Source organism: Uloborus diversus, chromosome 10, assembly GCF_026930045.1.
Source record: "Uloborus diversus isolate 005 chromosome 10, Udiv.v.3.1, whole genome shotgun sequence".
Lineage (NCBI taxonomy): Eukaryota > Metazoa > Arthropoda > Arachnida > Araneae > Uloboridae > Uloborus > Uloborus diversus.
Genome location: NC_072740.1, coordinates 77,483,246 through 77,496,487, shown reverse-complemented (window position 1 = coordinate 77,496,487; position 13,242 = coordinate 77,483,246). Strand labels below are relative to the sequence as shown.

General features: G+C 34.8%; 1 protein-coding gene across 1 annotated transcript in view; it reads right to left on the bottom strand.

Moving 5' to 3' along the window:
• LOC129231401 (putative polypeptide N-acetylgalactosaminyltransferase 10) overlaps positions 1 to 13,242 on the bottom strand; it is a 90,902-nt gene that overhangs the window by 31,525 nt on the left and 46,135 nt on the right. Inside the window, exon 2 of the mRNA XM_054865707.1 lies at positions 11,245 to 11,441. Coding sequence (XP_054721682.1) covers positions 11,245 to 11,441 — 197 coding nt within the window. The remainder of the gene's footprint in view (positions 1 to 11,244; positions 11,442 to 13,242) is intronic.

The window sequence follows — 13,242 nt, the reverse complement described above, 5'->3', positions numbered from 1 at the left end:
TACATTTATATAAAACTATCCAAAAGCAAACCCCTGGAAAGTTTTGAAATGGCGCGCCTGGTGATGAGTACAATTTTACACTAAACGAAAATATTTTAAGCATCATAATAAATATCCATATCATACTTTATTATTTGGAGCAAATTAATCCTTATCATTAGGCATTTTTAATGCATAGGATAAAAATACGTTATACTGAGTTTAGTGTTATGTCGTTTAAAACGTTTAAAAAAAGATTCACTCATTTTCTTCATCTCTAATAATTTCAGCTTATACTAAAGATGAATGAATTCTAGGCTAATAATAAGGACTAACTTACCTTTTAAAATGTCCTGTTCAAATTAATGGACTTGGGTACTAAAGGAACTGATAAATCAAAGATGAGAATTAGGTCTGAAGGAATTTACCTTCCTTGTGCATTACATCTCTTGGCGGGGAATAATACTGCATTCTATCTGGAATGGAATTGTATTCCTCCAAGCTTTCAATTTATTAGAAAGGCTTTGCCTAAGAGGATTTAGTTATTCTCAAGCTGTAACCTACAAAGCAAACTCTTGTCGACTTGACTTGAGTTCGGTTCAACTCAAGCAAAGAAGATTTCGTTTTACGAGCTTAGTTTACCGATTTCGAATCAACAAAGTCTTATGATTTATTTTAATAAATCTCGGCACTCGCATACGTGATATCTTTTCGTAAATGTGTGATGGCGACTACTCATAAATGAATGTGTGAGACATAATTTGTTCTAGCTTCTGATGTATTTTGGAACTTTACTTATTCATAAAGCAATGCTTGATACATTTGTATATGTCTTATTTTTTGTTTACCGCAATACCCGCGTAACAGGAACAAAAACAAGTATTTGAAGAAGCAAAATTTAGATTCTTGTATTTTTAACTTACTATCGTGTTTATTACTTAGCTTAAAAAAAGAAGGTAATTATAATTAGCACTGAAATACTAATAGATGTTTTCTTATTTTGTTGTTGGCAACGCCTACGTGCAAAATTTGTGTGTCATTTATTTCAGCTGTCCCGACAATAATTGTAATCTTCGTTAGCAGAAAGATTCAGGCTTTCTAAATATGGTGTTTGTTGCTATGTTATAGCAGAAATGGTTACCACGCGGACTTAGTTTTATATATCTTCATTTTGAATTAAATTACGAATCAACTGAATATGTTTTTTCGTTTGATGTCTTATATGTTAAGAAACTAACATTTAAATGCAATATGCCTGAGAGTCTGGTTATCGCTTTCGGAGACTGCAGTTTCGTTTTGATTATAACTCATCAACCCGGAATCGTAAATAACCTAGCTTTAGGCAGAGAACGTCACTTATGACTGTCACCCAGACTGACTGAGACACATACAGACTGACTGATGCTCAAAAGAGGATCAAGGTCTTCCAATGGATATTAAAGTGCATCAAACGTGCTGGAGGTATTACCTCTTGTACGTTTGAATCCATTGATAAACCTAGAAGCCTACTGTTTCAAATATAAACTTTGAAGGGGTCACTACTGAAGCACTACTACCCACTGGCTACTACTGGTGTGTTTACCTTAGTAAGAATCAGAAAATTAAGCTGTGAAAAATATTAAGGAAAAATAAACTCAACTTCGGTATTACAAAATGAATAGTTTGAGGACAGTTTTCTGCATCCAATAGATTTACTTAACAGATATAAACATAAATCAATTTATATTGTGCCATAAACGTGCGGCTAAAAGAAGTATTTCTGGACGGCCTGATGGTCAGTTACCTTCTTCTACGTGTAACTCGAAACAAACAGACATTTTACTACATCTGACTATCAGATATCTTCTTAAGAAGATAGATTAATTAATTAATTGTTAACATACAATAAACAGTCCAATAATGCCTTAAAAGGCCATTCCGCGGAAAATAGTCATTTTGTTCTGCACGTGACGCTTCATACATTTCATTAAAAATAATAAATTAAAAGGGCAATGAGCACAATTTTGTTGCTTAAGAAACCACCAACGTACATATGTGATTTCTTAAACACAATATTTCGTTATTAACTTTCAATATTATTTCTTTTCTGAAACATAGAAGACGTCACGAGCGGGACAAAATGACCGTGTTCAGTGGAATGGCCATGTACATAATATTTTATCAACGGTTTAAATTATTATTTCTCAACAAATGAGATATGTTTACTTCTCGTTGGAACCTTAGCTTTCAAAACCTATAGTTTGTTTCGAAATAGAGCAAAAATATTATGTAATGTATTCCATCAAACTATAAAAGGTCAACTTTGGATGTCCCGAACTTGACACAGGTAAATAAATAAAACTTTAAGTAACAAGTTTATTTGATAAAAATAATACTGTGTCAAGAGTATCTTTGTATCAAAAGGTAAAGATTAAAAATGTGCTTACTCCTGTTGAATTTAAATATTAAGATGTATAACAAAATGTTGGTGAAATTATCGAGTCGGATTGTCCCGCATGTGACGATGGAATGGCCCTAAAGAGTATGTGCCATAGCGTGATTAACGTGAACGAACGCCTTGTGGTGGACACTTTGTTATTATTGAAGATAAAAAACATTCTTAATGCAAGGCATGTCTGTTTTCTTTGCGATTCACCTGAACTGAAATCTAATTACAATGAACAAGTATTATCTTATCCTTTTCAATCGGAATTTTTTGAAACTGTTTAACGAATGAAAATATTTACATAAACCTTCCTTATTTCGCTCGAAACTTTCCTTGTATATTGCTGTTTAATTCTTACTGATAATCTCAGCAAATATACAACATGAATTAATCAGCATACAGAAACTTATAAGATTACTCTGTAAATAGACCCTGATTACCATATTAAAGATGTTACTATGAGACACGCATCTATTAAGATAATGGATGTTTGTAATTCCAATAATATTATTCCCAAACTGCTACAAACATCAAATCTCGTATACATGCTACCGTTCTCTCGTAATACAATCGAAATTCAGAACCTCATCCAACATAAAGATCTAGAATTGAATAAGTCACATTTGCATAGGAGGCTGAAACTATTTGCCGACTTATATCCCAGCGGGATACCTCAGTTACCGCCACTCGGAAGATTTTAAATCATTTTCTGCGACATTAGAAATTAGTTCTCTAAAACTATTTTCCTCCCTTTCAAGACCACGTTCTAATTGTAGCAGATAAATTACAGAAACTTTGGAACTCTCTGGCGGTGTAATGTATCCAGCTTGCTCTCTGCTCTAATCTTTAGCTTGCTGATTGTTCATTCCAGTCTCAACAGGGATGATTCACAAATTTCAAATTACAAATGATGGTTAGGCTTTATGGCAATCAAATTTTTGTCTTTAAATATTGTTGAAGCTTTGATTTTTCCCTTTAATAGTCAAAATTATTATCTTTCAAGGAAGCATGGTTTAGAATCTTTTCCCGCTATATACTTTCAGTGTGATATTTCTCTTTTACTATTTCTAGATTTAAAACACATATTTTGAACTGCTTTGTTACATTTTTTTCCCCACATGAAGTCTTACACATTTAAAAAAAAAAAAAAAAAAAAAGAATGAATGATTATATTTCAAAATTTCTATTCAAGACCAGTTTTGAAATTGTACTCGCTATTAAATTTAACTCACTAAGACACGGTGGCTTCGTTTCAGGCCAAAATTATTATATTTTATTTTTCTTCAGCCAATCGTTAAACTCACTGTTTCAGTAAGCTGGATGAAAAAAATTGTGGCTTCAAACGGTGCCAGCGCGACTCAAAGTAATAAAAGTGTCTTCCGGTATTTTATTTCACGTTTTTAGACTAATAACTTATCATTTTCATTGTTGTAAACTAATTCGTATATTATAAGTAAAATTCACTTTCATATAAGCAACAAATGAGTTTAATATTTTTAAAAACCAATCCTTAGCACTAATATTTTGTGGTTTTTTTAAAATTTTCTTAGCTTTCCTACTTAAGGAGGTTCACGTTAACAATTGTTTTGAAAACTTCTTACTGGGTTTTATCTGTCAAACGGAACTTTAAACTTATTCAGATACGTATGTTTCTAAGACTGTTTAAAAGAGATCGAAAATGGTTTGAAAGCTTTCATTCTAAGAGCTTCTTTCAAATTTTAAATACGTTTTCCGTGAACTTTCGATATATTCCTCCAGTACTTGTACATAAAGGATATTTTTTTACGCAATTTTAATGGGGTGATCTATTTTTCGCTCTGATTATATTAAAAGAAAAGAGTCAGAGAAACTGTTTATTGACATAAAAATCGCTGACACAAAAGAGACCTTTCATAAATGTCTAGTTCTGACTACGCGAAAACGAGTTACAATTTCAGTAAAATGAGAACTTTTATCGCTCTAAAATTCTGGCGGATCAAAATAATCTTTAAATTTATATATCTTGACAGTGTAAACTTCTTTTTCCATCCATCGAACAGATTGTAATCCCTCAAGAACTTTGAAGCGTATTTTTCATTTGGAAATTCCAGCAAGAAATATGATTTTGAACTAGAAATTTTGTACAGTCGTCTCGAGGCTGGAACTGTTCAAATTTATTTTTGTTTAACTTAATAATATCTGATGTGCTTGTGATTGCATTCACATAAACTGAAACGACAGATTCGGCAGTTTTCCTCTGGCCTCACCCAAGTATGAAAATTACAGAGTTTGATGAAGCTCTACAAATATGTAAAATTGTTTGAACATCAGTAGTTTGGGCCCTGCTGTTAAGTATGTTGATTCAGCTTCATCTGCCTCTATTGGTACAATTTCAAAATATTATAACGTCAAGCGATCGAGAGAAATGCTTTGTTAATATTTTCCCCAATTGAGACACATGCTCCTTTTGTAGCTTTCTGGTTACTGAAGGTGTATCAAAACATATGTATTTGACTTAATCATCAGCTTATTGTCCGGCTATGATGAGGTTACTTCCGATCCACTGAAACATAAACGATTCAATTTGTTAAAGCAGAGGTTGGAAAAGCCGACTTGAGTTGCTATAACCATTACTGGCGTTACTCCAATCTAAAAGTTTATCCTCTTTTAACATACACTTAGAAGCAAGTCCAAGGGCAAGCAACAAGTTAACAGTGAAGCGATTTCATCTTCGGTTTTTCATTGAAATTTTAGGATTGAAAGTAATAGTTCAATATCTTTTCCTGATACACAATGATTGGCAATCGATAAATAGTTTCACTACGTAAGCAATAATTTCTTCTAGAATTTTTCAGTTCCAGTAAAGTCAAAGCAACAATTACTGCTAACTTGTTTCTCAAATCTCGAACAGCATTGTCAATATTTTTCATTTTGAGACACAAAATGAAGGATTTATTTACGTTCTACTCTTTGGTTCGAAACCACGCCTTTAAGAGTTGTTGTCGAGATACACTGTGAAAAAAGTCTGAAATATCACTGATTATTTCCTTTTAACGTTTTGGGATTTTACAGGTTTTCATCAATTTCGTGAGAAAATCAGGTATCTTTGTCAAAAAAAGAAAAAAAAAAAAGCTAAGACTCCAATTCACGTGACTCAACAACGACGAATGGTTGACACGTTATGCGTGAAACAAGCGAAAGAAACCTGATTTCTTCCAATGCTTTGCCTTAAAATCTATCACGTGACTTGGGGTCTTTGGTTCAAGAAATAAAGTTTTCACTCCCTCCATTTTATCTCTTCGCAATGGTTTTAACCTGGGAGATTTCTGAATTTTTCAAATACATTAAAGGATAATTTCAAGAATGTTACTAAATTTTAGAAGTAAACGTTCCTGTTTTTGCAAGATATGTTACTGCCACAAATTGGGCCTATTAGCAGCCCATTATTTTTCAGGAACGTTTGCTTTTTCAGTGCTTTTACAGTGCAATAGTTATTGAAGGCTTGCGCTGTGTACTTATGATTATAAAAACTCCCCTCTTATTATTAAAACTGATTATGACTTGAACTTGTAATTGGAAAAATACAACCTCCCTCTACTCAGTGGTTTGTATGATCACTTTCATATGCATTGTAAAAACGATTCAGAAATGTTCTTGGAAAATAATAGGCAGCTGATGTGCCCAATTTCTGCCAGTAGCATACCTCGCAAAAACCAGGAACGTTTTCCGCTAAAATTCAGTAACCTTCCTGAAATGTTCCTGTGTAAAGCCAGTTGTGTCTCTGGTGCTTCAGAGTAATCTTAGGTAGAGATACCACAATAGCTTGACACTTTCCTAATTTATCAAGACAATTCCAAAAGCAGTATTGCAAACAAAGCCAAATACACAGTCCAGTCACATTAATGTGACCACCACGTACTTCCCACGTCAGAGTTAAATAACCAATCACAGAAGGCAGGTGGCAGCACAGTGCAGTTGAGCGTATATAAAGGGTGTGTGAGGGCTTCGGAAAACATTTCAATCGTTGGCGTAATGCAGAAACGAAGCGATTTATCCGACGTCCAAAAGGGCATGATCATTGGCTTTCGGGCCAAGGGTGGAAGCATTTCCGAAACGGCTGAGTTTGTGAACTGTTCGCGTGCCGCCGTGGTAAAAGTGTACCGTGCATGGCAAAATGGGACTGTCCAAAATCAGCGACGTGGCAAATGTGGTGCACCACGGGCCATAGGTGACAGAGGCGAACAACGGTTGCGGAGATGCATTCGGGCAGATAGACGGACTACCGTTGAGCAACTGACCACCAAAATGAACCAAGGGGCTTCCAAAAGTGTCTCCCAAACTACTATTCAGCGAACATTGCTGCGTCTGAGCCTCCGAAGCAGACGCCTGGTTCGTGCACCTATGCTGACTGCTGTTCATCGACGACGAAGGCTAGAATTTGCACGCCAGTACAGCAGCTGGACGTCCATTGAGTGGCGACAGGTAGCGTTTTCAGATGAATCGCGTTTTAAGCTCCATCGGACAGATGGACGTTGGCGTATAAGGCGTGAAACCTCTGAAAGGAACCACCCTGCAACTATTGGCGGAACGGTTCAAGCTGGAGGCGGGAGCATTATGGTCTGGGGAATTTTCCTGGCATTCTCTGGGTTCACTGATCATTGTGGAAGGCACGATGGATCAATACAAGTACGCATCTGTCCTTGCGGACCATGTCCACCCCTACATGCGCATTGTTTTTCCTCAGGATGATGGCATCTTCCAGCAGGACAATGAGAGGTGCCACACAGCTGCCAGTGTACGTGCGTGGTTCGAAGAGCACCAGGATGAGTTTACCGTCCTCCCCTGACCAGCAAACTCACCTGACTTAAACCCAATCGAGCATCTGTGGGACCATCTCGATCGAGTTGTTCGCGCTATGGATCCTCAACCGCGTAATCTAGCGCAGCTGGCCACGGCATTAGAGTCGGCATGGCTCAACATCCCAGAGAACACCTTCAGGGACCTAAGTGACTCTCTTCCTGCACGTCTCGCAGCAGTCCGCTCTGCGAAAGGTGGTTATTCTGGCTTTTGACAGATGGTCACATTAATGTGACTGGACTGTGTATAAGCCAGAAATGCAAGTAAGCGTCAAGCATCTCCCCTAATTGCAATTCTTGCAAAGCTACGTAGTCCAAAGACTGTTTCGCTCCACTTTGGGAACATAATCAGTCTGGACAAGCCGAGGGCGAATTGAAGCCGATACGCCTTATAAATACTCTCAGTTAATCTTTGAACTGGGAGCTAAAAATATTTTTTACAACAGAGAGAAGTCTGCATTTGTGCAACTTTCAGCAATTCAGGAAAATTTTTAACAATGATACTTGATATTTCCTGAAAGTGGATAAAAACCGTTGAAATCCCTATACGTTACACGGAAATACTCAGCAACGTTTTGGAATTTCTTTACAGTGTAACATTTATTCAAATATTGAAAAAATTAAGTAATGCAACCATTTTGAATACACGTCTTTTTTAGGGCATAAACCGAAAAAGGATGATCCTTTATTAACTTTTCAGAGGTTCATATTTAAGAACCACCCTAACACATACGTGAGCGTGTGTGTGTGTGTGTGTGTGAGTGTGTGTACGTTAATAGAGTCCATTAAATTATTTCATTTCATCAAAAAATTGATTAACCGACTGTGAGATTCTAGTTTTTTTTTCGATGATGATGATTAAACCATCTTTAAAAAGATGCATTACTTTGGTAGTTTTATGAAGTATTCAGGAAGCACACACAAGAAAAGAAGAAGAAAAAACATCCTAAAGAAATATTATTCATGATAAGGCGATTAACCATGTTCAAATAAATGCTTTCTTTCCTGATTTTTATGCAGCAACTCAACTGATTTAGAATCCTGCAATGAGTTAGAATATATATTCATGAAAATTTAGATTACAAATCACCCGAGGGAAAAAAAAAAGTCATTCAAATACGACATTTTCTGATATGAGGGATCAAACAGACAATCTAACTTAGCACGATGCTCAAATCAACTGACCTAACAAGGCCTTTCTTGATGCTATACATTAACGCAATGTTTTATAAACAGAAAAATAAATCAACTTTTTCGAAAAACTTAGAGTGTGAATTGTTTGCTTATTTTTCGCCGAAAACTGTGGGGAAAAAAACCTTTAAAATAATGCCTCACTTCTAAGTTTGATGTAGGATGATAAAGAAAGTTATGGCGTTTTCGCAAAAAACAAATTTGAGCTAGAATACATATGATACTGATACTTTCAACAATACCAGCGTTTGAATTTTTTTTATAAGTTAATAATCCTCTTAAAAATAAAACCTTCTAACTGACAAGAAAACAACTTTTTATAGTTATTTTAAAAATAAATTTATTCATTAAATAGTTATAATACTCAGAAAGTTCAAAGTAAGTATATCGAGTTGCGAAATCTTAGAAGATACGTAATCACGAAACCGGAAGTAATAAAGACTCATTGGGAAAACAAAAAGGATACTTCTTTTAGAATAATTTCTTTTATTTCTTTAGTAAAAGTAAGGAAAAAACTAATTGAACGGTAAATGAATGATTTTTAAAAATATTTTCTATTTTGACTAAGTAGGTGTTCGTGTTGTCTTTGAAGTCTTAATTTGTATTTTCTTCTTACACGAAGAGGAAATCGTTGCACGATATTCAAACATAATTATCAAGTATTCATTTCATCCTTGCGTTTAAAGATCTTTTATTTACATTTGATCATTAGATAAAATTGGAATAAAAATGCAAAGATAGAAATTTCTCTTTATGCTTAGGAGAAAAAATATATATTTTCTCCGCTTTTAATGTAACAGTTTCTATATTTTCAACTAAGTACCATATTAAGTAAAATTACAGACATTAATGGATTGTTATTGTAGAGAAATCAATCTAGCATCTAAAGTACAACTTGTAACACAATTAGAAGAATTTGATTAAGGAACAGATTTATTTATTTAATTCCTTTTTTTTTTTGAAAATTGGTTAACTGCAGATGTTTTCTTTATTTTTCTTATTCTTTTGAATTATAAGTATATTCTTTAGTCAATTCTCTCGAATGGCTACAACAGGGGTCGGCAAGAAGATTTAGTCGGAGGCAGGCAACTTCTAAAAAATTTTATCGAAATTCAGAAAAAAAAAACATTTATAATCTTCACTAACCGTTATAAACTTATTTGTGTAATTTAGACTTTCAAAGTACATTTGGAGTTCTAGCTTTTGACTTTCTGTGGTTCTAACCTGGACCACGGTCCATCAGTTCCCGACCACTGGACTCGAGGAGTGATTTAAAAGTTAGGTTTCGGGGAATTCCTCACAGAAGCTAGAAAGCAGACAGAAAACTAAACCGAATAACTTTAATTTCCCTTCCAAAGCCTGCTTTAAATTTATCACTGTTTGATTTTATTATTATTTATTTTTTTGTTGTTGTTTATTTTTAATAATTTGTTTTTCTTTTTTTATTTTTACTTTTTTTTATTATGGGCTGGCTACTTATACAACCCAAATTTAAAATAATAGAATATTTCTCACTTATTGGAAAAACGTTTATTCTAACAAAATGTAAATGCAAATTAGGCATTTAAATGAACGTGCCACCTATCTTAGACCTACATTTTCGTTTCTGCGAGAATGACTGCAGTATTGGTAAACACGTTCGACAGAACTGCATGATACCAGAAAGAGTTAGGGATAAAAATGCATGACGTCAAGTTTTTACTATTCAAACTACTCCTTCAGGCAATTTTATGAGTCATATTTTCATTTAGACACGGTCTTCAAGTATCCAATAATTTTAAGACGCGGAGCAGCGGATTTAGTACATATGTATGATATTTAGTCCTCCTTCCCCCTTAGCAAGAACAGGGCTCGAGAGCTTTTGGCTGGTTATCGGATTTTGAAGTACAGCACAAAATGTGCTTGAATGTCAATATCATAATAGTTGTAAAATATCGGTTTTGGTAAAACATCGATGTTTCGATCAGTTCTGTGACCGAACAAGCACTCTAGCTAGTGTTCTCTATTCGATATAGGTTATATTCACTGCGGTAACACTACAATGTAAAAACGATTCAGAAACGTTCCAGAAAAATAATGGGCTGCTGATGTAACCAATTTCTGCTAGTAACATATCGTGCAAAATTCTGGAACGTTTTCCACTAATATTCAGTAACCTTCCTGAAATTATCCCTGAAACCTCCAGAAAAATTCCGAAATCTTCCCGTTTAAAGCCAGTCGGGTCTCTGACTCTTTAGAGTAAACTTTGGTAGGCCATTGTATATTAACTTGGTACCTTTCTGATTTATCAAGAAAGTTCCAAAAGCAGTATTGGAATCATGGCTAAAGGTAAGGCGGGCATGCAAGCAAGTATCAAGAGTTTTTCTAACCTGCAACCCTACGCAGCCCATGCAATTGGACTGCTTAGGTACTCAACTCATGCAAAGCTACGCTGTCCGTTGACTTAATTTTCAACATTAAATTAAAACTTTGACTTAGTTTTCAACCTTAAATTAAAGCTTACTCAGTCTAGACAGGCCGCAATCGGACCGAAGCCGATACACTTTATAAATACGCTCAGTTAATCGTTAAATTGGGAGCTAAAAATATTTTACACAACAGTGAGAAGTCTGCATTCGTGCGACTTGTAGCGATTCAGGAATCTTTCTGACAAAAATACTTGATTTTTTCAGGAAGTGGATAAAAACCATTAAAATCCCGAAACGTGACATGGAAATACTCAGTAACGTTTCTGAATATTTTTACAGTGTATATTCAAAATGCAATGCTTGAAAAAAGGGAAAGAAAGGATTCTGTATTGTAAAAAATACTTACCTAGAATGCCTAATGTCTGGCAGGCTTCGGTTGAGTGAAATGAAATCGCTGACCAAGGCATTAAAACCATTTACTTTATACAGTTCTTCCTTCGCTTGTTCAAGGCCTTCGGGCAAGTAGAAAGGGAAACCTTTCTCGCCAGGACCATGGGGAATCACATAATTTTGAGCTCTGAACCAAGATTTCTTTGCTGGGCTCTAGAAACAACAAATATTCAAAGGTCAGATTTAAACTGATAATGTTTATAGTCACATTAAAATAATTTTCTAAGTGAAACAATAAGCACTTTTTGCTTAAAATAAGGAACCTGAATAACGAATTTAATTTTCCTTTTAAGTGATTGTCAAAGATGAACAAATTTTTAACGTAGTCAAATGATTAAATGCGTAGTGTGTCCCGGAAATTCCTGTACAAATTTAGAGGAGGGGTAGAGAGCACGATAAGAAGCAAGAATCATACAAGAATATTTTGTGCTTGCAAATGTAGTGTTGATGCTATACATACACACAAACCCACTCACTCAAAGATGCAAAACAGGAAACAAAAAATGAAATTTTTTAACACAATGACGGTTTCACACAAAGCAATTTTTAACAACAGCATCAAAAAGGGCTTACAGTATTTGTCAATAATTACAGCCTGCAGCTACACATGCACGGGGGACTTTTTGGATTATCCCCTAACTCCTGTGTAGTTTTGTTCTATTTTACTTCGAAGCTAGATTTTCGCTCTTTTTCTTTCTTTTTTTTTCTCAAGTGCAATACAGCTATATGAGAGAAAAAAAAACTATTTGTGAGTAATTTCGTTATTCCTCGAAAGCTATTTTTTTTTCTTTTTTGTCGTTGTTGCTTTGATACACTGTAAAAGCGTTTCGGAAAAATGGGCTGCTGATGTGGCCCAATTTCTCCCAGTAACATATCTTGAAAAAACAAGTATGTTTTCCGCTAAGAGTCAGCAACCTTTCTAAAATCGTCCTTAAATCTTTCTTATCAATACATAAACATCTCGGTCAGTAATGTTTCTGGATCCTTCAGACAAAAAAACTTAAGTAGGTTTTAAGTCTTAGCTCCGCACCTTCCTGAGTTGCCGAGAAGGGTCCTAGGCATTCTTGCAACTATACGGCTGCAGCTGGAAGTACCCAAGCGTTCTCACTCGCTTGCTTGCATAGCTACGGAATACAGAGACTTATTTACTCCCGTAAGGAGCTTAGGCGGCCTGTTCGGGACGCTCCTAAGCCGATACACTTAATAAATACGTTCCGTTAATCTTTAAACTGGGAGCTAAAAATATTTTTCTCAGCAGTGAAAGGTCTGCATTACTGCAATTTGGAGGATTACAGGAAATTATAAATTTTCACAGGAGATTGGTGAAAACCTGTGAAATCCCGAAATGCTCCATGGAAATTGCCAGGAACTTTTCGGAGTTTTTTCACGGTGTAAGTTCTTAAATCAGTCTTCCTTGCGAAAAATTTAGCTTGAATTATTCAACAAGAAACCATTCTATAGTCTAATAATAAAATAAATAAATAAATAAATGAGAAGCAATCAAAAGAGCTTAGTAAAATATGTTCCTGAACGCATAAATTATTTGCCCTCGTGTCTCCGTTATCGAAATGTGAGGTCTTAAAGTCTGTCGAAGCTTTTAAAAAAGTTCCCGAGTTTAGCGAGATTAGTAATAATGGAGAATAAATCTTTTACACGCGAAATTGAAGCTGAGTAGCATCAATTTCCAGCCAAGTTTGTAAATTTGACGATTAAAGTTTTGAAAGACTTTAGGACCTATATCTCTACAGTGGAGGCACGAAGACAAATATTTTTGCGTCAAAAAATATCTAAATATACTTTTCGAACACTACTTACATGTTTCATATTTTTTTCACTATTAAATATTGATGTGGTTGTCACAAGCAAATTCAGATTGTTTTTCTTCACTTTATTTATTCTTTTTACGATCATTAATAATTTCTTTTTTAGATTGGATATTTATTAGTTATTAATG